The 27,409-nt window shown below is 41.8% G+C and overlaps 1 protein-coding gene across 2 annotated transcripts in view; it reads left to right on the top strand.

Moving 5' to 3' along the window:
- LOC117527666 (putative oxidoreductase GLYR1) overlaps window positions 1-27,409 on the top strand; it is a 111,385-nt gene that overhangs the window by 24,258 nt on the left and 59,718 nt on the right. The window contains exons 5-6 of one of the 2 annotated variants that reach the window (XM_034190105.1): window positions 2,527-2,637; window positions 23,627-23,680. In XM_034190105.1, coding sequence (XP_034045996.1) covers window positions 2,527-2,637; window positions 23,627-23,680 — 165 coding nt within the window. The remainder of the gene's footprint in view (window positions 1-2,526; window positions 2,638-23,626; window positions 23,681-27,409) is intronic. The other variant, XM_034190106.1, reaches the window with a different exon arrangement.

Below are 27,409 nucleotides of genomic sequence, written 5' to 3'. Positions count from 1 at the left end.
TCTGCCTCCCTCAAAGACTTTGAGAGGGCAAGGGCTAAATGGGACAGTGAGTTGCCTAGGCGACACGATGCGAGCAGCTATGTCATAGCTTTTGGTGAGGAGGTCATCAGTGACCCTACACTGAGGACGTGGGCAGTGGGCAACCGGCCGAGCAACATCAGCTGGAGCCACAACCAGGTTCGCAATAATGCTGTCAACTGCGGGCATACGGTTCAGACCATACTGCGCCGAAATCACACACAGAGCTAAGGGCTCTGCAGTCCTGTGATAGATGGGTCAATGATTTGGGGTCCGCCCAACATCGGTGGAGCTACTCGATATATGGTTGTGAAACTGGAACATTGAACTCAGGCTTCTGAGTGACTTTGAAAAAGGCACTTGAAGCGGTGGTTTCCGCAGGGGGATTGTCGACCCCAAGCCTGGATAAAACCAACTGAACAACTTGCTTGACAAAGGATAGTCCAGGTCCGGTTTGTGGCATGGACTCTGCCTCAGAGGTATGAGAGCCCACTAATGAATGGCTTGGAGAAAGACCCCTCTCGTCCTCATCCTCCACACAGTTTATATCACTTGTCATGTACAAGGAATCAGTTGCAGCAATAGACACAACATCTTCCTCCTGCTAAGTAACTACATTGGTCTGATCAGCCTCATTAGGGACAACAGGAACTGTCACTGCATCCCTAGGCTGTAGATTCAGAAGCAAGGACTTAATCTGAGCAAACTCAGAAGTCAACATTTCGACCTTTTCAGCCAAAGCATGGTCATGAGTAACCTTCTTAGCAGAAGGGGCTCCTGCATGTTGGCGTTTACGGCGCTTTGGTTCCTTCCTGGGGCTGGAGGCCAAAGTCGCACTAGATATTCCACTTTCCAATGCTGCAAGTCTAGCAGATCTCTCTGCCAGTGGCATGCTGGCACAATTAAGGCAGGCATCGCCAGTCAGGGCTTCCTTCAGGTGTCCCCGATCCCAATACACGAGGGGCAAAACATATGTCCATCATCTGGGCTCACGGGAGCCAAACAGGTACTACAGCCATGCAACAAAGGCCCTGTCAACATTGTGGACTAAGTGCAGATGGCTAACGCAAGCCCTGATGGTTACAAATGGAAAGACAAAGCGTGAATCACACGCAGTGTAAATGGTAACACGAGGCACGGAGCGTGAAGCACTCACAGCCGCAGACTCGACACGGGGCGTGAAGCACTCACAGCCGCAGACTCGACACGGGGCGTGAAGCACTCCAGCCGCAGACTCGACACGGGGCGTGAAGCACTCCAGCCGCAGACTCGACTAAACAAATAGCCAGCTTTCATCGAAACAACACAGCTAATGTGCACAGAGGAAAATACCCAGCAGGGCAGCGGCAAAGGCGCGCACCTGGCGTTTAGGAAGGTATACTTATGACAGGCGTCAAAGAATACAAAAAAACGGTGAAGCCGTGTCTCGCAGCCTCTGGAGGACGTGTGCAGTGCACATAGCTCCAACCGAAGGTGGGTTACGAGGCTACAAGCGAGAGCGGCAATCGCAGCTAAATGCGTTCTCAACCTCTAAGAATGCGAGAATGTAGAAAAGCGCTGGGTGCGTCTGGTATATAAAGACAACCAGTGACGTCACCCAGGTCACATTCAATGGCTTGACTTTGTTGGTATATATTCTCAACCTCTGTGTTGCGCACATGTAGTTATCCAGGTGCTAAAGCACCGCCCTCTGGCGGTCAGGAGGAATGAAATAGAACTCTTTTTATTGGAAGACTTTGACAGAGTTTTTTTTGTTGTTGTTTTGTTGTTCCACTGATAGATGCTGTGCTCTCTCACTCTGAGCTGCAGTGCTGTTCTGCTTGGCTCTCAGCCGGAGGTGGAGGGGCGAGCAGGCAGTCCACCACAGACAGCCTGGCTGGATTAGAGCGGGACTCGGTATAACGGTGCAGTCATAACACTATAATGGCGCAGTGCCGTTGTTCTGGGGAGAACTCTGCTAAATGTACCCAGGCTTTGGGGCTGAGGTGGTCTTGAACATGGATGTCTGGTTTGTGAGGCTACCTGCTAACCAGTGATGCTAAAAACACCAAATGCCCTTGTTGGCTCGATGCTGTCAACATTCTTGTCCTTCTCCACAGGAGAACAACACAAAAGCTGTGCTTGTAGAGCAACACAACGTTAATAACAGAAATGCAACGTCATGTAATTCTTAAAGAGTGGTGCTGCAGACAAACTGTGACCAGAAGAACCACAAAACCACTACAGAAACACAGACATCAGTGATCAGAGTTCAGCTCAGTGGGAAACTGCAGAAGTGGCTCTTCAGCCTCATGAGTGGTTTGATTCTGAATGTTGTCAGTGTGCATTTCTTGGATTTTGCCTTTGTAGGTTGATTAAATCTGGTGCTGTGAGTGTGTTCAGCGTGGGACTGATGCCCGTCCAGCATGCACGTCTGTCTGTCTGCTGTTTTTTGAGCCATTCTGCAGTCAGCTGACCGGGTGCTGAGATTTTATTCACTTTTTTAATGGCATCCTTCATTTTCAACAGAACTCTGATGGCAAAGGAGAGTCCAAAGGAAAGAAGGTTCAGAATAAGCCACTGAAAATACTGGAGGAGGACGACGAAGACCTCAGTACTCTGAAGGATCCCTCTGAGAAGGTTAGCATTTATTAAAAAAAAATTGACTCTTTTTTCCCCACTTATGTCTTTAAATAAACCCAAGCAAACACTGCCTTGTGAAATATGTTGAAATAATACGGTTGTGGCAGTTCCCAGCACTATTGGAGGGGGTAGGATCAACCTGGCTTCTGTCCCAGAGACCCTGAGACGAATACATGACCAGACCCTGTTGGACATGTTGCTGGACATGAAAGGTTTAGTGAGGCTATTACCAGGAGGAAGGATTTTAAAACTTTCACAATGTGGAGATATAATGTCGATATAGACAATAAGAGGCACCACTGTTTCCCATAAGAGTGTCGTTACCATCAAACACACCTCGGCTTATGAACAAACATTCAGAGCTCCTGTTTGACAAGCGACCAGGTAGACCACAGTTTTACCATCGGCACCGGAGAATAGCCGGGTGATGGCTGGCTGTGGGTCATTTCTTGTCAAAACAGAGCTCACCTTGGTTTTGCTCCATACCGAATGGGTAACCTAACCAAATTATTATTTGCACTGATGAAGTGGCACCATTGGCATGTGATTGTCCTCTCCTCCATCCTCATAATTATTAAAAGACCAGCTGTTCTATTCCCAGACAGCAGTGCCCGTCCTGTGCATGTGCCCTCAAACAAGATCCAGCATGTCCACGTGTTTACTAGAAAAAAAAAAAATCACCAGCAAATTATTTACATCTTTGAGTTTAAATAATTTCCTTGTTTTTCGTGAGTGAATTTCTAAAGTTTCACTCACAAACTTAATTTGTGAGCAAAAGCTTAGAATAAAATATTTGTCGGCCGTCACGATGAGTATAACTGGCCGGTTCTCCTACAGGAGAGAAATGAAAGAAGAAGAATAAAAATCTGTCAATGTTTGTGCATGTCAGAAATGACTTTAAAGACACCAGCGTCTTCACATCGGCATAAATCTGACACAACACCTACCGGCCTACATTTTTGACTTGTAATCTTTAGTTTATGTGGTCTTTAAAACCTAATAAACAAGCCTTACTTAAAAACAAACCAAAGAGTTCCACATCATTACTAGGGGCAATTGCAGTCATGTGGAAGGTTGCAACAAAAGATCAAAGTGACGGGCCGGTGCAGAGGCATACCTGCTGACAAGCTGACCATATGGGCCGCCCATCACATACAGTTTTTCAATTTATTTTAATTTCAGTTTTTCATTTATATAGCGCCAAATCACAACAAAGTTGCCTCAAGGTGCTTTACACAACCTACCAACCCCCAGAGCAAGAACACAGGTGACAGTGGTAAGAAAACAAAACTCCCTCTGATGATTTGTGGAAGAAACCTCAAGCAGACCAGTCTCAAAGGGGTGACCCTCTGCTTGGGCCATGCTACAGACACAAATTACAAAAGGAATATATAGGAAATTTTGCAGGTGTACAGGACAGGGAGGTTTCAGAAACAGATACCACACCCATCTCTGGATGGAGCCGCACCTCAGAGAGAAAAAAAACAGTCATCAGAAAGACAACAAATACAGTATAATGTGTCAGCACTAAGCAACAAGAAAAAATTAAATATTAAGGTGATCGTCAGCTACTAGGTAAAGTTGAGGCTGCGGCACGCTCCATTTAATAATAAAATGAATTTTGAACCAGTTGGAGAGCCCTAATGCTGGACTGCTGTAAACCAGAAAATACAGCATTGCAGTAGTGCAATCTAGAAGAGACAAACACATGAATCAGGGTCTCGGCATCAGCCATAGACAGGATGGAACGACTCTTCGCTATATTTCAACGATGGAAGAAAGCAGTCCTCATAATATCTCAAATGTGGAGGTCAAAGGACAATGTAGGATCAAAAATTAACCCAAGGTTCCTCACTTTGTCAGTGTGATGTATGACACACAAGCCTAGGCTGAGCGTTAACTGGTCAAATTGATGCTGATGTCTCACTGGACCAAGAACCATCATTTCAGTCTAATCAGAATTTAAAAGTAAGAAATTGCTAGACATCCAGCTTCTCACTGATGCAAGGCAATCTTCTATGGATTTTATATGAACGAGATTACCAGCAGTTATCGACATGTATTACTGAGTATCATCTGCATAGCAGTGAAAGGTAATCCCAAAACGCCGCAATATGTACCCAAGGGGTGCTATATAAAGGGAGAAAAGCAGGGGGCCTAAGACAGATCCCTGTGGAACCCCAAATTTCATGTCATTAAGGTTAGAGGTAGTGTTACTGTACAAAACACAGTGAGAACGACTGGTCAAGTATGACGTCAGCCATGCAAGGGCACTCCCAGTAATCCCAAAATGATTTTCCAGCCTATCAAGTAGAATATGATGATCCACGGTATCAAATGCAGCACTGAGATCGAACAGCAACAGAACCGTAGTGGTGTCCAAATCCATTGCAAGCAGAAGATCATTCACCACTTTAGTGAGAGCCGTCTCTGTGGAATGATATTTTCTAAAAGCAGACTGCAGTGGCTTAAAGAGATTATTCTCAGTAAGACAGTCTACGAGGTGCCGTGACACCACTTTTTCCAGAATTTTAGAGCAAAATGATAGATTTGATATCGGACGATAGTTTTTCAATAAACTAGGGTCAAAATTAGGTTTCTTAAGTAATGGTTTAATCACTGCAGATCTCAAACATTTAGGAACAGATCCAGAAGTTAAAGAAAGATTAATCATTTCCAGCACAGTTGGCCCAAGAGTGGGCCACAGGTCCTTAAACAGCTTTGCTGGTATGGGATCAAATAAGCAGGTTGTGCTTTTTGTAGATGTCATCTATTTTGGCTCACATACTACATGCCACAGTTTGGCGTGCGGAGCTTTTGAAAATTTGAGGTCAAAATGGGGCACACTCTGACTTCTTGAAGGACCAGTATAGTGGCTCAGTAAGTAAGGGCACGCAACAACAATTGTCAAAGTTTGCCAGCACATGTTTATGTATTCTTAGTCATTTTGCCACGTTTTTTAGTATTTTTGGAAAAAATATGCTGGTCATTATGAATGGGCTTGCTATTTCCTGGTATCAATGTTATGTATTTTTGGAAGACTGAGTCTCTTAGGGGAAGGCTATATGCTAGAAATAACGCTTAAAAAATCGTCGTTTTGGCAAGGGGGCTCACAGGGTGCCAGAGCTCTGCCATAAAACCTTCCTGTGCATGACCTCAGGAAGCTGTGGCATTGCTGGCACTCTATGCCAAAACCAAGTTGGTGTTTGACTGATAAAATGAACTAGCATGTGGCCAGTGGGGACCCATGGGCTCTAGATTGGGTAGTGTTTATGAAATAGGTAGCTGACATCTTTCAAGGGTGGTAATAAATTAAGCAAAGTTTCTATGAGTTGGAATGGTGTGTGAGTCCAGAATGTTTGTAAACCTTAGAATTGAACAGTTTTTAGAAGAACTCGACCCTTTTATTTCCCATTTATTGCATAATTTTTTAAAATGTTAATTTACTACCTTAATGTATTTACAAATTGTTTAGGTTCTTATCATATACACATTATCATAGCCACGTGGCCCCCGTGTGTGTGCGCACGTGTGTGTATGGCTTCGATCATGCAGAAACTAGTGAGAGCTGACATTTTCTTTTTGCCTTGCAAGGATGAACGCTGTGATAAGGGAAAGTTGATGGGACAAATTATTTTTGGAGAAATTAGCAATTTTAGCTAATCACTAAATGGACATTGTGTTGCAATGCACCATGGGAGTTCAGTTTTTTGAGTTTTTAAATGTTGTTGTAGTTCATGTTAGTTTAACAATGTTGTAGGCGTTATTGATTTATTGTGTTGGAAGCCCATGATCAAAGCCAAACACACACACAGAGGCCACTTGGCTGTTGTAATATACATGATACATTAAAAATATATAATTCACCTTATTTGTTCAGTCCACCGCCATATTGTACTCAGATTGGTTTTCAAAACGACCAATATGATAAGATATGATGTCGAAGCAGCCAAAGCATTGTTGTGGATACGTGACATCACATCACTTAGTCTCCTCATTATAACAGCTGCCAGTCTTTGGTCCATGTGGATCCCAGCTGTTCTTCTCATTAAAGACAATTAAACTATCAAAACGTAGATTACATCGACGGACACGTGATGTCTGTCGATGGACACCATGAGAGGACTGTTGAAAACGAGGCGCACACGTGACTCTGTGACCATGTGTGTGATAAACAGACACCACTGAAACCAGTCCAACATGTTAGCTATCTAACTTCATTACAAAACAACACATGCAAGCATAATTTCAGTACAGTTTATTTCATTTATATAGCAAAGTTGTCTCAAGGCATCCCACACAATCACAATCCACCAGATGGCATTTAGTGTAGATCACAACGCATAAATGAATAAAAGTTACGTTTGAGCCACTAAAGTATTAGTATTTTTTTGTTTTAAATTAAAAATACTTGGTGCGCATGTCACCATTGCCCTGTAGAGCTGTGCCATAGAAAAATGAGATGGATCAGAAAATCATATGGTCTTGTGGATATGAAACGGTCTCATTCTGAGGGAGGACCATGGTTGTGATGAAGAAAGCTGTGACAGAAGGTCCAAATCTGTGTGTCTCTTTATTCTGTTTCCATGTTATTCATGGATGCTCCTTGTCTTATCCTGGATTGTGGCTCTGACCCTCACTAATCCTCACCCTCCGTTGCTCATAGAGCCTCAGGGTGCTGGAATTTGGGTGGAAACCTCTGTGCGTTGTGAGGAGTTTTTGTGTCTTGACATCAGTGGCGTCCATCGCCTCCCATGGCCAACTTATTATTCCAGCTGGGTATCTGATGACTGATAGGGTGTATGTATTGATGGCTTGGATCTTAGTACTAAAATTGAGCTGGCTCTTCAGCACTTGTCTCACCTTCTGGAGGTATTTCCTGTGGCTAACGTTCTTGCACCTTCTTCATGGTTCCTCTTGGCTTGGGGGATTCTCAGGTATTTGTAGCTGTCCTGCGTGTCCTCTATCCTGCTTTCATGAATCGGTGTCTCTGCATCAGTTATAGAAAGGATAGGTCATATCTTTGCAATATTTCAGAAGTGATAGAAAGCAGTCTCGGTGACTTCTCTGTATGGATCAAAGGACAGTGTGGGAATGAAGGTCACTTGTGTTTTTTGCTTTAAAACTATGTGGAATGACAAATTATTTCAGGGTTGATGTTAGTTGGTCAAACTGATGCCTGTGTCTTGCAAGACCAAGGACCACCATCTCTGTCTTGTCAGAATTTAAAAGTAATAAGTTCCTAGACATCCAGTTTCTCACTGAGAACAGGCAATCATCTAAAATCTTAATGTAAGTGAGATTATGCAGAGTTATCAGCATGTTCAATTGGGTGCCATCGGCGTAGCAGTGAAAAGTAATTCCAAAATGTCGTAATATCTGACCAAAACCAGGGAGAATAGCAGATTGTATAAACTAAACCCCTGTGGTATCCTATATTTCACAGAAACAAGATTTGAAGTAATGACGTTATACAAGATGCTGAGCGTAAATGGCAAAGATCTCAAACCATGAGAGACCCGAGGCAGTAATACCCAAATAATTCTGAAGCCTCTCCAGTAATATACCATTATCCAGTGGGTGAAACACAGCACTAAGATCTAACAATAGCAGCGCTGTGGTGGCATCAGAGTCCATTCAAGATCATTCACCACTTTAGTAAGTGCCATCTCTGTGGAGCGGTGTGTTCTAAACGTGGACTGCAGTCGCTCAAAGAGGTGATTATCAACAAGATAATCTACAAGCTGCTGTAAAACTGCATTTTAGAGCAGAGGGGTAGATTCATTGTCTGTTTTTTGCAGTGAACCCTGATCCATGTTAAGTTTAAGACCTAGATTGAACACTACAGATTTAAAACTTTGTAGGAATAGAACCTGATATTTGTGGGAGGTTATTCACCATAGTGTCTAGTCTCTTTCACATCCTTGATGTTTAAGGTGGCCCAATGTTTGTATCAACCTTTTTTTGTCATTAGATTCTTATCCTGGAATGTGAAGGGCATGAATGGTCCTGTAAAGAAGTTTAAGGTTTTCAACCATTTGAAACACCTTAAAACAGATGTAATTTGTCTCCAGGAAACTCATTTATGTGTTAATGATCATAACAGGCTTAAAAAGCCATAGATAGGCCACTATCACTCAAATTTTAACTCTAGAGCAACAGAGGTTGCAATTTTAATTAGTAATGGAAGATATTTAATTATTGTAGGGGCGATCCTGCATAGTCCTGTTGTTCTGCTGGATGTTTATGCTCCAAATTTATGCCTAGTTTGCTGATAGCCTTTTGGGGATCCCAGATTTGAGTACATACCTTCTGATGCTTGTTGGGGATCTAACTTGCATTATTAATCCTGTACTTGAGATCTGTCTCCAGCCTAAAACCCCGTCTGCTATGTCCATATCTTTTTCAGACTTTGACCCAAACAGATACATTGATCCTTGGAGATTTCATAATCCACAAGCCAGAGAATATTCTTTTTTTTCCTCACGTTCATCATCACACACATTCTCGTATAGGGTGGTGTTTTTTTTAATTTTTTTATTATGGCTCTTTAATTTCAAAAATTCATCATTCTGAATATCTTCCAGTTGTCATCTCAGATCATACTCCTTTTGACTCTTGATATTGCCTTGTCCCCTCACCATACATCTGCACCTCCTTGGAGGTTAAACTCCTTGCTACTTGCTGACTCTACCTTCTATAAGTACATTTCATTTTCTATTGATAACTTTTTAAATCACTAGTAAATCTGATGCCGTCTAAAATACTGCATTATGGAAAACTCTAAAGGCTTATCTTAGAGGCCAAATGATTTCTTATTTGTCTCACCTGTCCAGGTTCAGGAGAGCGAGACAAAAAAGATCAACATTTTTAAAACGTGACCATCAGTGTGCCCAGAAACTTTCCCCAGAAGTTTATAAGAGTGTCTTAATTTGCAACTTGAGTTCAACTTGATCTCGACAAGGGAAGCTGAGCAGTTGTTACTACAGTCTCGTGGTATCTATTATGAATATGTTGATAAAGTTACTCGCTTATTGGCCCACCAGCTCAGGCGTCACATTGCCACCCACCAAATTGTACAAATAAAAATACATCTGGGACTGGCATCTGACCCAATTGAAAGTAATTGTTTTTAAATCATTTTATGCCACTCTTTACACATCAGTTTGCTCCCAACACTAAAAATATGCACCGATTCCTTGATGACCTAGAAATCCCTGCAGGTGATACTTTAAAAGCAGTAGAAGTTGATCCTCCTATTAATCGGGAAGAGGCTTTATCCTCAATTAAATCTTAGTCAGGCACATCTCCTGGCCCTGATGTAGGGCTGTAGCTATCAAATATTTTTGGAATCAAGTATTCTGTCGATTATTTTATCAATTAATCGAGTAATCGGATTAAAAAGTACTTTTGTGTTTTTTTTAAAACAATATCCATAGTGGCAGGGCTCTCCCTAAGCAATGGCACAACGTTGCTGTGCCATCATGCATATTTTTAAGTTTAGAGTGTTCCCTTTCTGTTTTCCCGGGTAATTATTTTTTCACATTAAGAGTTTTGGAGCTTTGCCGAGCCATAAGCCCAGGCGGTGGGTGAAAGCTTCACTCTGCAGACGGGACATTCTTTTTTTTTTTTTTTTTTTTTTTTTCCCCACTGAGTTTTTAAAATGCCTATTAGAAAGCCACCTTTTTTATGACATCATACAAGTTTTATAAGTCCGTGGACACTGATCTGTGTAACACATGGAAATCTGTGTCCTCGGAGCCTCGGAAGTCAGCAGAGAACAATCCCTCTCTCAAGCGGGACTGGTTGGTTGCTATGGCGATGCTGTGCAGCTGCTCCAAGCTATACGTAGCATGTGGACATCACATACTTTAAGAGCCATCAGGTTTTTAAAATAAGAATTTTGCAGCATGTCTGTGTCACAGAGCGACGTTGGAGAGAGGCAAGATGGTGAGAAACACTGTTTGAAAAAGTTTAATAAGGACAAGAATCCGTGGAATTGGAGCAGAGTTGAATTTAAAGTTTGTTGTCATGAACACAGATAATGGAAACGGGAAAAGCAAACTGCATGTTGTGCCCTCAAGAAACATGGTGAGAATTTTTTGTCTCTGGAAAATAAGCATTGTGCTGTTCAAACAGGATGTCAGACAAGATTGTGACTTCTTTAATTAATGTAGACTTTCTTTCATTGGAAAAAGACATTGTGGCTTTGAATGGATTTACAGGAATTTACACAAGGATATATGTGACTTTTTTACTATAAGGTATGTTATTGTTATTTTACAATGATTTTCAAAATATTCCCCAAGCTTTAGCTGTGGTTTTTGAATTGCTTTAACAGTCTTTTCAGTCTTCATGAATTTCATGTATTTTAATTGTTCTCAGTTAATGCATAGTTTGGTTTACAATTGCATTTTTTTTTTTGAATAGTTAAACATGATTTACTTAGTGCGTGTCCTTTTGCTTCATCTGCAGCGCAGCCAATGGACCAAACAATGTGTTTTAAAAAAATATACAAACACACTGCTTCACTTTAAATGTGCAATAAATCCATTTCAGACGATCAGTGCAGACCCTTTCTCTTAAAAGGCTTTATTTTACTCAGCATGCGGCTTTGTAAACTTGTAGTGTTGCCTGCTACATCAATTAGTTCTTACATTAGTTATGCGCATGCTCTATGGTCTTCTTCTCTGTTTTTTGTGGGACATTATAGCGCCACATACCAGCCTGGAGTATGTACTACAGCTTTAAACAATGGAACATTTTTTTTGTAATCAAATTATTCGAGTTACTCGATTAATCGTTTCAGCCATACCCTGATGGATTCCTGTTTTTTTTTTTTTTTTTTTTTTTTATAAGAAGTTTCATATGAAATTAGCCTTGTTATAGTTGTCAGTTTTTGATGAGTCGTTGGGAAAGGGTTCTCTCTCCACAATGTTGAGACAGCCCTCTATTTTATTACTGCTCAAGGAAGGAAAAGAGCTGACTATCCTGTGCTTCTTATAGACCTATTAGCCTCACGTATGATTTTTTTTTTCTTTAAATAATTAATTTGCATTTTATTGCACAAAATAAGTATTTGATCACCTACCACCCTCCAGGAATTCTGTCTCTCACAGACCTGTTAATGTTTCTTTAAGAAGCCCTCTTATTCTGCAGTCTTTACCTGTATTAATTGCACCTGTTTGAACTTGTTCCCTGTATAAAAGACACCTGTTCACACACTCAATCACACTCCAACCTGTCCACCATAGCCAAGACCAAAGAGCTATCTAAGGACACCAGGGACAAAACTGTAGACCTGCACAAGGCTGGGATGGACTACAGGACAACAGCCAAGCAGCTTGGTAGAAGACAACAACTATTATGCTTATTTATTAGAAAGTGGAAGAAACACAAGATGACTGTCAATCTTCCTCGGTCTGGGGCTCCATGCAAGATCTCACTTTGTGGGGTAAGGATGATTCTGAGAAAGTCCAGAACTACACAGGAGGACCTGGTCAATGACCTGAAGAGAGCTGGGACCACAGTCACAAAGATTACATTAGTAACACATGATGCTGTCATGGTTTAAAATCCTGCAGGGCAGCAAGGTCCCCCTGCTCAATCAATCAATCAATTTTTTTTATATAGCACCAAATCACAATATAGCCAGCACATGTCCAGGCCCATTTGAAGTTCACCAGTGACCATCTGGATGATCCAGAGGAGGCATGGGAGAAGGTCATGTGGTCAGATGAGACCAGAATAGAGCTTTTTGGAATCAACTCCACTTACCATCAATCAATCAATCAATTTTTTTTATATAGCGCCAAATCACAACAAACAGTTGCCCCAAGGCGCTTTATATTGTAAGGCAAGGCCATACAATAATTATATAAAACCCCAACGGTCAAAACGACCCCCTGTGAGCAAGCACTTGGCTACAGTGGGAAGGAAAAACTCCCTTTTAACAGGAAGAAACCTCCACCATGTTTAGAGGATGAGAAAAACCCCAAGAAAACCATCCCAACCGTGAAGCATGGGGGTGGACACATCATACTCTGGGGGTGCTCTTCTGCAAAGAGGACAGGATGACTGCACGGTATTGAAGGGAGGATGGATGGGGTCATGTATTGTGAGATTTTGGCAAACAACCTCCTTCCCTCAGTAAGAGCATTTAAGATGGGTCATGTCTGGGTCTTCCAGCATGACAATGACCCCAAACACACAGCCAGGGCAACTAAGGCTTGGCTCCGTAAGAAGCATTTCAAGGTCCTGGAATGGCCGAGCCAATCTCCAGACCTGAACTCAATAGAAACTCTTTGGAGGGAGCTGAAACTCCAAACCTGAACGATCTGGAGAAGATCTGTATGGAGGAGTGCACCAAAATCCCTGCTGCAGTCTGCAAACTTGGTCAAGAACTACAGGAAACGTCTGACCTCTGGAACTACAAACAAAGGTTTCTGTACCAAATATTAAGGTCTGTTTTTCTATTGGATCAAATACTTATTTCATGGAAGAAAATGCAAATTAATTGTTTAAAAATCATACAATGTGATTTTCTGCATTTTTTTTTTTTTTTTTTTTTAGATTCTCACAGTTGAAGTGAACCTACAATAAAAATACAGACCTCTAGTCTTTGTAGGTGGGCACACTTGCAAAATCGACAGTGGATCAAATACTTACTAGCCTCACTGTATGTACTGTCTTCAATATACTGTACTCCAAACATCATAGTAATCTCCCTGAGGTGGTAATTTCATTGGATGCTGAAAAAGCATTTGATAGAGTGGAATGGGAGTACCTTTTTGCAGTCCTGAAGAAATTCAGTTTTGGTGATAGATTTTTGTGTACTTCTCCCTCTAGCTTCTGTCTGTGCTAATTATGTAAAATCTGGGTATTTTACGTCGTCCACTCTCCCCTTTACTTTTTGCTTTAGCAATAGAGCCACTATCAATAAGTCTCAGAACCCCTTTCCTGTTCCAGGGTATGATTGAGAGAGTCTGTATGCAGACGATTTACTTTTATTACTATTATTATTTTACTAGTCATTTAACTATTTTGGCTCTTTTCCTGGTTATAGGCTTAATATAGAAGAAGTGGATGCTTGCCTATAAATGTAGCTGCACAGCATCTCAAAGAAACTGATCTTTAGATTTTTATATATACTACATGTTTATTTGAAATGGGACAGTGCATATTAATGAACATGTAAATATGCTGGATTATTGCAAGATGCTAATTTCCATCCGTAGTCCCAGTAGCATAGAAACAGACTAAGACCACAAAACATGCCAACATACTTTTACTGACTAAAAGATCCCGATATAACTTGATGTCAATTAGAAGCTCAGTCATGCTTGTCTATCTCTCTCCCTGCTTCAGTATTTCCATCTCGTCCTGTGTCCCTGTCTCAGTACCATGATATTCCTGTTGTACTTGCCTCTTAAAATAAAGTAGCAATTTTGATTTCACTTCAAATGTGTTTCCGCTTCTGCTCTTGGTCCATAATGTAATGAGCACCTCCTTCCTTCTTAGACACTGCATTTCATCCATGGGGTAAGAGGGGCATGAAATGCTTCCGTGATCTTTTTAGGGATAATATCTCTTAATTTTACTGATACGTCTTCCTTATATGGCCTGCCCTCATCTCATTCTTTTCATTTTTTTTTTTTTCCCCTCGTCCAATTGGACATTGTGCATCTGCTATTTTTCTGGAGTTCCCAACTCAGCCCCCTAAACAACCTTGGGAGTTCCTCTTTGAAAGTATGCCCCTTAAGAAAGCTCTTATATCATGAATAGTTAATGTTGTACTTTCAGTGGATAATCATCCAGTCAATAAAACTATTTGTAACTGGGAACAAGAGTTGGGTCTGGAGTTCAAGGAAGGTTTCTGGGATAAGGCTATTGATAGAATTCATACCTCTTCCTCTTGTGCAAGACTTTCCTTAATTCAATTTAAAGTAGTAGACAAGTCCCATCTGTCAAAGTCTAACTATTTATCCAAATATCTCTGATCTGTGTGATAGATGTACAGCCTCGTTCCCACCGAATAATAAGCCACGCATGGGTGTGTCAGCGATTATTTGAAGAGTGAACCATGACCGACCTGTCATTTCAGCTCGTCCAGCCTCGAGTGGCTCATGTCACCCACCGCATATGATCCATGTAGGGTTTGGTCCAAACCTCCAGCCCTCCCACACTTGTTCCCTTTTAAAGTCTTGGTTTTCAATTCACAGCATCCATTCACGATGTTGTCCTTTTTTTTTTTTTTTTTTTTTTTTTTTTAAACACAGTCCAAAATTAGACGGTCCGGTACAGTCTGTCCGGTGTGCGCCGTGCGCAAGCCTGCTGTTGACCTGTGTTCCAGAGTCATTAAAGGCACTAGACTAGCTAGAATCGAACCATGGGTACCTGGACAGTTGCCTCAGCACTTCCTCTCGCTGGCTTTTTTTCTTCTGTGGAATTTTGACGCCGTGATCCTACTTTTAACTTTGAGTTTGTCCGTTAATGTCTACAAAATCGCTCTTTTGCGCACGCACGTGTTTTGCAGTCCTGGACAGTCCCCTTTGCACTCCTTCTCGCTGGCTTTATTTCTTCCGCGGCTTTAAACACAAATTTGACACTGCTGAGTCAACTTTTAACTTTGTGTTTGTCCGTTATTGACTGCAAAATCACCCTTTTGCAAGCTGCTGTTTTGTGTGAATGCTCTTCTTGATTCCGAGTGATTGCGTCACGCACAGAGCGCGCCTCATCTGATCCATTAACAAGATGTTGAATCTATCGTAAACATACTTTTACAGCTGCATATAAAGGAGGAATGAACATGCAACTGTGTTGCCAGGCTACTAAAACATTACAAATGTTTTAAACTTACCTTTAAGCTGTTCCAAAATGTTTTCCACTTCATGGAGCAGGAGAGAGGGACAATCAGGGTCCAGATGAAACAGTCCTGTGATTCCAGAAGCGATTAGAGGTGTTTTCATCATCCAGCCTCTGACAGAAAATGATTAATCTGCTGCGAAATAATTATTTTATATACAGTGTCCAGCGTACAAAGTAGGTGGAATTGTGTGCAAGAGGGCGGAGCCAAAATGGCCTGTCCTGTCCTTATAGCTGCCAGGTGCTTGGATAATGGGCTTCTAACAGCCTCGTCCTCACCACTAGGATGCCTCTAAAATCCTTGTTTGTCCTCATAGTAGAGACTCATCCACCCTCGCTGTGTGAGGGAGAGATTCCGTAGATCATTTCTCCCAGCTGCTGTCAGACTGTACAATGATCAATGCTAGTACTGTAGTAACCATAGCAACCAGGACAATAATCTTGTCACTACCTGCTGTATTTATTAGTGCAATAATTTAACTTATGGTGCACTCAAGTCACTTTACATATATTACATACATATATATATATATATATATTACTTATATTTGACCCCATATTGTAAATATCAGAGTAACTTGTCGTACATTTCACGCTGAAGTCATTTTACCTGATCACTCTCACACCCGATGGTGTATATCATCCCGGCAGTGCAGCATTGAACTGAACAGTGGTAGCCTCAGCTTTACCCGGCACTCAGTGCTTTTTTTTTTTTTTGGTTCTTGTTGAGAGATGCTTGTTTTATTGCATGCCCTTCTATTCCTACTGTTCTATGCTGCGAAGTGACACTGAAATTTCCCCATTGAGGGATGAATAAAGGCTTTTCTTATCATCTTATCTTCTTAGTGCCTCGTACACAAACTGCTCCATGCTGCTGTTGCTAAATTTTGAACTTCTTGAAATTAGCACCACGCTCAGAGATGAGCCTCGTTAGCCGAATATTCTGCCTCTCAGAGCCCTGAACGTCAGCCATATTAGAGTTTGTATTTTGATGTTGTCTCTCACATTCTTGGTGTCAGGCTGGAGCCTTGTCCGCTGGTGGCTCTTTTTGGAGTTCCTGGAGTCCTCACACTGTGCCCCTTACTAACAGATGGATGTTTGCCTTTATCTCTGTGCTCACACAACACAGAATATTATTACCCTGGAAAGTTCCACATCAGCCATCTATTTCTTTATGGTTGAAAGATCTCGTGTTTGTTTTTTGTTTTTTTTTTCTTAAAACTTGAAAAAATCAAGTTTAGTCTTGGAGGGAGGGCTGATGGCTTCTGAAAGTGTGGCAACCATGTTTTTTTGTTTTTGTTTTTTTTTTTTCGATCTTTGAAAAATATTGGACATGAATGAAATGATTGTGATGGTGATTGTTATTAATTCATTCTTTTATTTTACTAATTATTTTGGAGGGCCACTGGTTGATATATTGGTGTTGGGCACTTGTGAAGGTTCGGCTTGTGGCACACTTAAGTATTTTGATTGCACTTTTGTTTTCACTTTATAAGTGATCTGTGGATGTCTCTATAATGAAAAATGATAAATGTTTAAAAAATACATAAAAAAAAATATTTAGCGTAGTAGGTTCAAGGCCTACTACGCTAGTGGTAGTGGTTAGCACTCTTGCCTCAGAGCAAGAAGGTCACGGGATTGCGTCCCACCTGGTCCTTCGTGCCGTTTGCATGTTCTTCCCATGTTTGAGTGACATGCAGGTTAGGTGAACTGGTGACTAAATTGACCATAGATGTGCCTTAGTTTGTGTGTCTATATGTGGCCCTGCAGCAGACTGGCATCCTGTCCAGGGTAAACCCTACCTCACGCCCTATAACTGCTGGGATAGGCTCCTGCCCTCGTGACCCTTGATGGGTGTAAGTGGGAGTAGAAAATGAATGGTGGGTCCAAGTGTAGTCCACAGGTCCTGTATTCAGTTGATTTGGTGTCTGGTCAAAAAGCCAACTCCAGCTTTTAGCAGAGTTCATGAGTAGCAACATCATAACCAGCAAAATGGTGGCAAAATTAAGTCTCCGGGCAGAGGTAGTGCCAAGATCACTTATAGGATCTAGTTATGTGACTGAAGCATGCTGGGAAACATTGAACCCAATATCCTCTGTTTTCTCTCCAAAATAATGGAAGAATTCTTGAGCAGTAAATAAGGAATAAGATTTCAACAAACATCTCTGTCCAGCGACCTCACAACTCCATCAGGCCTAAATATGCATCTGACTATCTCAAAGGTGTAGGACATTAACATCACTGCTGAGGCCTTTGTAAATGGTGTGACTGTGTAAAATGTTTTTGTTAAATCCTTTGAATTAAATCTGAACAAATCTATTTTTTTTTTTTTTTTTTAAGATTCCATTTCAGTTCCATTGTAGCTGTGTAAAGTGACAAAATTACAAAAACTGATCCTGTCTTGTCATTGTTATGGTTTGACTGTAAACGTGGGTATGAAATAATTGTACTCTGTCTGTGGGCCAGCATGTGTATATGTTCACCCCCCAACACACACACACACACACACACACACACACACACACACACACACCACTCTATGAACCTATATTTTTTTTGACGCCTTAGTGTCCCATAAATGAAATCGAATGTTAACATTGAAAATTTTGGAATGCACTACCTGTTTTCAGACAAGACAGACAGACAGACATACCCTATAATTGCCTTTTTTTTTTTCTTTTTTCTTTTTTTTTTTAAACAGCAAAAACATGTTGAAGTATTTGAATATATATCCTCTTTTTATGAAACAAATAGAGGTACCCCATAATTGTCCAGTTTCGTACAGTTTCAAATATTTTTGTGATGTTGAGACCGTAGCATTTTGCTTTTTATTTTCAGGCAGTTGAGGGCTGTGAAACATCCACGGAATCCTGTGGATTTTGTCATGGGGGGTAGTGTTGTACTCTGCCAATGGTTGGTAATCGTGAGGTCACCAAGTTAGGAAAATGGCTATCGCAAAGCGTTCTTCTTTTTATGACATCGTACAAGTTTTATAAATCCGCAGATCCATGGAATAAATAATGTGCAGGTGACGCTGCGGATCACGTGATGTGTTCACGGAGCCATATTGGACGGCAACTTCCACATTGCATCTACAGCAAGTGATTGAACTTTATATTTAGCAACTGTGATCTGTCGCTTTGCTTACATCTGTCTACACAAATTAAAAAAATAAACGCCTGCATTAAACAAGCAGTGGGGATTATGTGCATTAAAAAGATTACGTTTGGTCGTGTCACTCTTTTTTCCAAGTCCACTGTGGAGTGGCACCTTAAAATCCTGAAGCCTGATTTATGCTTATCCAACTCTCTACCTGTGGCCATGCAATGAAGTCAACAGTTTTAAAGTTCTCTGTCTTGTCTTTGAGTTTTTTCTGGATTATGCTTTTTCTGGATTAATTTGTCCCTGTGAACTTCTTTATACAGTAATCAACCTCCAAACCAACAGTAATGTAATCAGTGGGTGCATTGCAAAAACATTAAAAATAAGGAAGGGAAGGAGTGAAAACGTAAAAGTGACAACTCAGTCCTTTGTGGCATTCGATTTCAGCAGGTGCACGTCAGACTTTGGGTCCCGTGTCTGAGCACGGTTTGAAAAAAATAAACACCTGGGCTTTTAATCACAGAAATGTGGTACCCACTTTCCTCGAATTGATAAGTGTCAGTGCTAAATTTCATTTCATACCTCTGTTACTGGACGCATCCAGACTGCTCTGTCCGGTACATGCATGGGGTTTTTAATGGAAATGCATTGCGATCGAACAGGACGTTTTGTCCGACGTGAGCGAAAAAGCCCTTACACAAAATCCTATGTCTGTATGTCTGTGTATATCTACAACCCCTGGCAAAAATTATGGAATCACCGGCCTCGGAGGATGTTCATTCAGTTGTTTAATTTTGTAGAAAAAAAGCAGATCAGACATGACACACAACTAGTCATTTCAAATGGCAACTTTCTGGCTTTAAGAAACACTATAAGAAATCAGGAAAAAAAATTTGTGGCAGTCAGTAACGGTTACTTTTTTAGACAAAGCAGAGGGAAAACAATATGGAATCACTCAATTCTGAGGAAACAAATTATGGAATCATGAAAAACAAAAGAACGCTCCAACACATCACTAGTATTTTGTTACACCACCTCTGGCTTTTATAACAGCTTGCAGTCTCTGAGGCATGGACTTAATGAGTGACAAACAGTACTCTTCATCAATCTGGCTCCAACTTTCTCTGATTGCTGTTGCCAGATCAGCTTTGCAGGTTGGAGCCTTGTCATGGACCATTTTCTTCGACTTCCACCAAAGATTTTCAATTGGTTTAAGATCCGGACTATTTGCAGGCCATGACATTGACCCTATGTGTCTTTTTGCAAGGAATGTTTTCACAGTTTTTGCTCTATGGCAAGATGCATTATCATCTTGAAAAATGATTTCATCATCCCCAAGCATCCTTTCAGTTGATGGGATAAGAAAAGTGTCCAAAATATCAACGTAAACTTGTGCATTTATTGATGATATAATGACAGCCATCTCCCCAGTGCCTTTACCTGACATGCAGCCCCATATCATCGACTGTGGAAATTTACATGTTCCCTTCAGGCAGTCATCTTTATAAATCTCATTGGAACGGCACCAAACAAAAGTTCCAGCATCATCACCTTGCCCAATGCAGATTCGAGATTCATCACTGAATATGACTTTCATCCAGTCATCCACAGTCCACGATTGCTTTTTCCTTAGCCCGTTGTAACCTTGTGTTTTTTCTGTTTAGGTGTTAATGATGGCTTTTGTTTAGCTTTTCTGTATGTAAATCCTATTTCCTTTAGGCGGTTTCTTACAGTTCGGTCACAGACGTTGACTCCAGTTTCCTCCCATTCATTCCTCATTTGTTTTGTTGTGCATTTTCGATTTTTGAGACATATTGCTTTAAGTTTTCTGTCTTGACGCTTTGTCTTCCTTGGTCTACCAGTATGTTTGCCTTTAACAACCTTCCCATGTTGTTTGTATTTGGTCCAGAGTTTAGACACAGCTGACTGTGAACAACCAACATCTTTTGCAACATTGTGTGATGATTTACCCTCTTTTAAGAGTTTGATAATCCTCTCCTTTGTTTCAATTGACATCTCTCGTGTTGGAGCCATGATTCATGTCAGTCCACTTGGTGCAACAGCTTTCCAAGGTGTGATCACTCCTTTTAAGATGCAGACTAACGAGCAGATCTGATTTGATGCAGGTGTTAGTTTTGGGGATGAAAATTTACGGGGTGATTCCATAATTTATTCCTCAAAATTGAGTGAGTCCATATTTTTTTTTCCCTCTGCTTGGTCTAAAAAAGTAACCGTTACTGACTGACACAATTTTTTTTTCCTGATTTCTTATAGTGTTTCTTAAAGCCAGGAAGTTGCCATTGTCTGTGATCTGCTTTTTTTTCTACACAATTAAACAACTGAATGAACATCCTCCAAGGCCGGTGATTCCATAATTTTTGCCAGGGGTTGTATAACTTCTCGAGGGAAATATTGTAGGGATCCGTGTTGATTCCCTGTAGTTTCTCTAAATACCCCTTCTGATGTTCAGGATCAAGTGCTTTTGCTACATTGGACAAATTAGTTTGGCCGTCCACCGACGATCCAGCATCGGCCATGCTGTGGTGTACACAGAGCTTACCGTCCACATGTTGCGTGCAACATCAGTGCTAATTGTCTATTCCATGGAGGAAACGTCACATCTCAAAACTTTCCTTTTTTTTCGACATCGTACAAGTTTTACTTACGACATGTCGTAAAGCGGGACTGGTTGGTTGCTATGGCGAGGCTGTTGTCTGTGTTGTTCCGTGTCTGCTTCTGTTCCGGTCCACTTCTGTTTTATGTTCTGTCTGCTGTCTAACTAAAGATGCTGTTCTTAAGCTAAAAGTAGCGTGTGGGCATCGCATAATTTTACAGCTATCAAGTTTTTAAAAGAAGAATTTTGCGGCATGTCTGTCACAGAGGGATGTCGTACAGAGGGAGGACGGTGAGAAAGACGATGTCAGAAAGTTGGATAACGATAGCGGAATCAAGAATCTGTGGAATTGGTGCGGGCTTAAATTTAAAGTCAGCAGTGAATATCGTCATGAACACATCTGAAAGATAAAAGAACCAGGAAGAGCTCACTGCATCTTGTACCATCAGGATGTTGCATGCGGTAAGAATATTTCTCTTACTGGGAAATAAAACGGTGTGCCATTCAAACAGGAGTTCACACAAGAATGTGAGGTTTTTATTAATGTAGACTTTCTTTCACTGGTAAAAAAAAAAATACGTTTGTGGATTTGCAGGAATTCACACAAGAAGGTGACTTTTACTGTAAAGTATGTTGATATTTTACCAAGATTTTCAAAATATTCTACAAGCTTCAGCTTTAACCCCTTAACACCTGTTGTCGCATATACGAGGTCTGTTAGAAAAGTATCGGACCTTTTTATTTTTTTCAAAAACTATATGGAATTGAATCACGTGCGATTACATCAGACAAGCTTGAACCCTCGTGGGCATGCGAGAGTTTTTTCACACCTGTCGGTTACGTCATTCGCCTGTGGGCTGGCTTTGAGTGAGGAGTGGTCCACCCCTCCCATCGGAATCTCTTTGTCTGAGAACTTCCTGAGAGACTGGCGCTTTGCTTGATCAAAATTTTTTCAAAAACTGTGAGGCACATCGAAGTGGACACCATTCGAGAAATTCAGCTGGTTTTCTGTGAAAATTTTAACGGCTGAGAGATTATGGATTGTTGCTGTCACTTTAAGGACTGCCCACGGAGCGGGACGTCGCGACGCACCCTGAGCCGCCGCTGTCTGCCTGTTTCGAGCTGAAAGCTTCCAAATTTAAGCCTCTGTTGACCCAGGACGTCGTGACAGAACACAGAACTTTCAGAAGAGGTCGGGATCAGCAGTTTATCCAGGCATTCCACTGTTAAAGGAGATTTTGTAATGAAAGTGCGAATGGGTCCACGCGTCGGGACGCAGGCGGCGCCGCGCACCGCCACAGGAAAAACACCTCCGTTGGAAGCCTTAAGGACAAGTTGGAACATGTCCAGCTGTTAAACAATTTTTCAGATACTCATTCAACTGAAAGCCATCAAAAGCTGCCTGGTTTTTACAAATGGTTATCAACACGGAGGTGTTTTTCCTGTGCCGCCGCACCGCGCCGGCTGCGTCCGCACGTCTTTCATTAAAAAACTCTCCTATAACAGTGGAATGTCCGGATAAACTGCTGATCCCGACCTCTTCTGAAAGTTCTCTGTTCTCTCGCACGAGGGTTCAAGGTTGTCTGATGTAATCGCACGTGATTCAAATCCATATAGTTTTTGACAAAAATAAAAAGGTACATTAGTTTTATCACAGACCTCGTATGCTACAATATTTCACTCAAATATGCAACATACCAAATTGACCAGTATGCCTGTTGTCGCATATTTGCAACATACCAGTATTGTTATTATAACATAACATAAATTATTACCAAAATTACTATTTATTTTTTGTGCAAAAGTGAAATTAATAATCTCAACATTATTTACCATCTACTTAAAGGCAAAAACACACAACATTTTTTATATACAGCTATATAAATTCAGGCGTTAAGGGGTTAACAGTCTTTCAGTCTCTGTGAATTTCTTGTAGCTTAATTGTTCTGAGTTGATGCATAATTTGGTTTATAGTTAAAACGAAAACCATTCCAGGTCCTACTTCCACGTCATATTCTGTTATTTCAACATGATCATTGACAGGTCAAATGAAAGGTTGAATCGAGGATCATTTAAATATGCACTTCTTTTGAGATTTCTTTTTCTTCCAGGGGATGCTGAAAATGTATCATTAGATACAAAATTGGCTTCTGGGGCCCAGAATGACAATTACAGGGTATGTCTGTGTGAAAACAGGAAGTGCATCCAAAATTTTTCAGTGTTAATATTCAACTTCATTAATGGGACACTCCCAGGCTTCAGGTAAAGTTGTGGGATGGGGGGGGTCCACGTATACCCATGTTGGCCCGAAGACTCTGTAAAGTGGAGGGCGGAGTCTGGATTTGCTTTTAATTTATTTCATGGCATTGTAGTATCCTGTCCAGCTGAACTCTTCTTCCATTGTAGCGTGTGAAGGATGACCCACATTTTCATCACTTCCTACTCAGCCAGTCAGAAAAGGTAAGAAGACACTGCTCGACATTTTAATGCCAGCCTGCCTTACTCTACAATGCCATATTTCCCAGAGTATAAAGTGCGTGTTTTGGTTTGCTTTTTAAACCTATTAGCGTAGAAGGTGCTGTGTTTATAAAACAGTGTGATATTTATACTGAAAAATGTTAATTTTTTTAATGTTTCTCACTTTTCCCAGGAATCAACACAAAACACTGAACACAATAAAATTCCAACAATAATATAGAATAAATACCAAGAGTAACTAACTCTACAACGATGCCCCAAACCCCAATTTAAAAATGTGCTCACATTTTCTTCATGATTCAAATGCTATCTGTGTCAGTCAATCATTTCTTCTGTCCAAACACTATCATATAACATCCTGTTGTCCAACGCATGTTTCTTTGTCCATTTTGCTTGTGTATCATCATCAATCGCTGTTGCCGCCGCTCAGGTCACGAGCAGGGGACCCCAGACTTCCCTTTCCCGGGCCACAATGACCACCACTGGCTGTGGGATACTGAGGCGTTTCCAGGCCAGTGTGGAGATCTCATCTCTCCACCTAGTCCAGGATCATCCACGGGGTCTCCTCCCAGATGGACGTGCCTGGAACACCTCCCTAGGGAGGCACTGAGGGGGGCACTGAGGGGACATCCTTACTAGATCCCTGAACCACCTCATCTGTCTCCTTTCAATGCAAAAGAGCAGCGACTCTACTCCGAGGTCCATAACTGCTTTGTGTGGACTCACAGACAATCTGTTAGCCACACACCTCTTCTCTACTGTCCTTAGAGCATTCTGCTTGAGTTCTGAAACAGTCCTCAAACAGAATCCATCAATAAAGATGGATAATTCGTCTGCATACCCTTTGGATGTACAGTCTGTGATGATTTAACTCTGTGAGACCGTTGTCCACAACAAGTAACCAGCAAAGACGAGAGAGAACCCCTCCCTGAGGACTCCCATGCTTCACTGCCATCATCACTGTACTGTCACCAAGTGATGTTGTTGCCCTTCTACATTGAAGCATGTCCGCAATCCATCTGGTGACAGTGTTGTTCACATGTTGGGACTGCAGAGCTACATTGACAAAATCAACAGATGTTATCAAATGCTCCCTGAATGTTGCAGAAAAGACCGAATTCATACCGTCGACGAGATGGGGTTCTCTCAGTTCTCATAACAAGATCGTGCAGGGCGGGCTCTGTTTAAGAATGTTGTGGAATTTCTGTGAAGGAGCAGCAGCTCTACTCTGAGCTCCACACGCATGATCGAGCTCCTCACTTTATACACCAGCCACCCTCCTGAGGAAAACGATTTCGGCTGCTTGTACCTGCAATCTAGTTCTGTTGGTCATGACCCAACCCTCATGATTGTAGGTGAGAGTAGGAACAAAGATTGACCAGTAGATCGAGAGCTTTTGGCTCAGCTCCCTTTTCGTCACAACAGTACAGCAGAACGAATGCAACACTGCCCCTGCTGCGCCGATTCTCCAGACAATCTCCCGCTCCATTGTCCCTCACTCGTGAACAGGCTGTGCGACACTGACTTCCTGTGTGTTAAACTCTCCTCCAGGGAAGTGCTGTTGCAAAGTGAGTTTCACATGCAGACTTGTATACTTTTTTCTCTCTTTCTTCATGATGCCTTTTTTTTTGTTTTGATAGGTGCAACTTGTACTCTTGGAAAATCCAGTATTTATTTGAGCTGGGTGGTGGGGACTCTTTAGCACCCCTGGGCCCTGCAGTAGTTTACATTGAACTGGATGAATGAATCCTCTTCTGCTGTGACTCTGGACAGTGTAGCTTCTCACAAACAGTACCAAGCTGTTCAGTTTTTATCAGCCAGTACTTAAAGTGAGGTAGAAAAGCATGCTGACGGTGCTTGAAGTGTTGTAGCGCTGCAGTCTGAATAGAATATATTGTCATTGTAACATGTAAAACAAAATTAAAAATGCTAGACCAGTCAGTGCAACATGCAACAACATTCAGGTCATATAAAACTACAAGACTCTAAGACTATAAAAGCATAAAAAGCATATCTAAATAAATAATTGTAATACAAACCAAATCAAATCAATTTTATTGATATAGCGCCAAATCACAACAGTCACCCCAAGGCACTTTATATTGTAAGGCAAAAGCCATACAATAATTACGGAAAAACCCCAACGGTCAAAACGACCCCCTGTGAGCAAGCACTTGGCGACAGTGGGAAGGAAAAAGGCGCTTTATATTGTAAGGCAATGGTGTGGTGGAAATTACATTTACAAGGCCAATAGTGCCCATAGTTAAAGAATCACCCATATATATGTGTGTGTGTATGTATATATGTACACTCAACAAAAATATAAACGCAACAATTTTGGTTTTGCTCCCATTTTGTATGAGATGAACTCAAAGATCTAAAACTTTTTCCACATACACAATATCACCATTTCCCTCAAATATTGTTCACAAACCAGTCTAAATCTGTGATAGTGAGCACTTCTCCTTTGCTGAGATAATCCATCCCACCTCACAGGTGTGCCATATCAAGATGCTGATTAGACACCATGATTAGTGCACAGGTGTGCCTTAGACTGCCCACAATAAAAGGCCACTCTGAAAGGTGCAGTTTTATCACACAGCACAATGCCACAGATGTCGCAAGATTTGAGGGAGCGTGCAATTGGCATGCTGACAGCAGGAATGTCAACCAGAGCTGTTGCTCGTGTATTGAATGTTCATTTCTCTACCATAAGCCGTCTCCAAAGGCGTTTCAGAGAATTTGGCAGTACATCCAACCAGCCTCACAACCGCAGACCACGTGTAACCACACCAGCCCAGGACCTCCACATCCAGCATGTTCACCTCCAAGATCGTCTGAGACCAGCCACTCGGACAGCTGCTGAAACAATCGGTTTGCATAACCAAAGAATTTCTGCACAAACTGTCAAACCATCTCAGGGAAGCTCATCTGCATGCTCGTCGTCCTCATCGGGGTCTCGACCTGACTCCAGTTCATCATCGTAACCGACTTGAGTGGGCAAATGCTCACATTCGCTGGCGTTTGGCACGTTGGAGAGGTGTTCTCTTCACGGATGAATCCCGGTTCACACTGTCCAGGGCAGATGGCAGACAGCATGTGTGGCGTCGTGTGGGTGAGCGGTTTTCTGATGTCAGTGTTGTGGATCGAGTGGCCCATGGGGGCGGTGGGTTATGGTATGGGCAGGCGTCTGTTACGGGCGAAGAACACAGGTGCATTTTATTGATGGCATTTTGAATGCACAGAGATACCGTGACGAGATCCTGAGGCCCATTGTTGTGCCATACATCCAAGAACATCACCATGTTGCAGCAGGATAATGCACGGCCCCATGTTACAAGGATCTGTACACAACTCTTGGAAGCTGAAAATGTCCCAGTTCTTGCATGGCCGGCATACTCACCGGACATGTCACCCATTGAGCATGTTTGGGATGCTCTGGACCGGCGTATACGACAGCGTGTACCAGTTCCTGCCAATATCCAGCAACTTCGCACAGCCATTGAAGAGGAGTGGACCAACATTCCACAGGCCACAATTGACAACCTGATCAACTCTATGCGAAGGAGATGTGTTGCACTGCATGAGGCAAATGGTGGTCACACCAGATACTGACTGGCCTTTTATTGTGGGCAGTCTAAGGCACACCTGTGCACTAATCATGGTCAGCATCTTGATATGGCACACCTGTGAGGTGGGATGGATTATCTC

This window comes from Thalassophryne amazonica, chromosome 16, assembly GCF_902500255.1.
Source record: "Thalassophryne amazonica chromosome 16, fThaAma1.1, whole genome shotgun sequence".
NCBI lineage: Eukaryota > Metazoa > Chordata > Actinopteri > Batrachoidiformes > Batrachoididae > Thalassophryne > Thalassophryne amazonica.
This window is presented reverse-complemented; position numbering and strand designations above follow the sequence as displayed.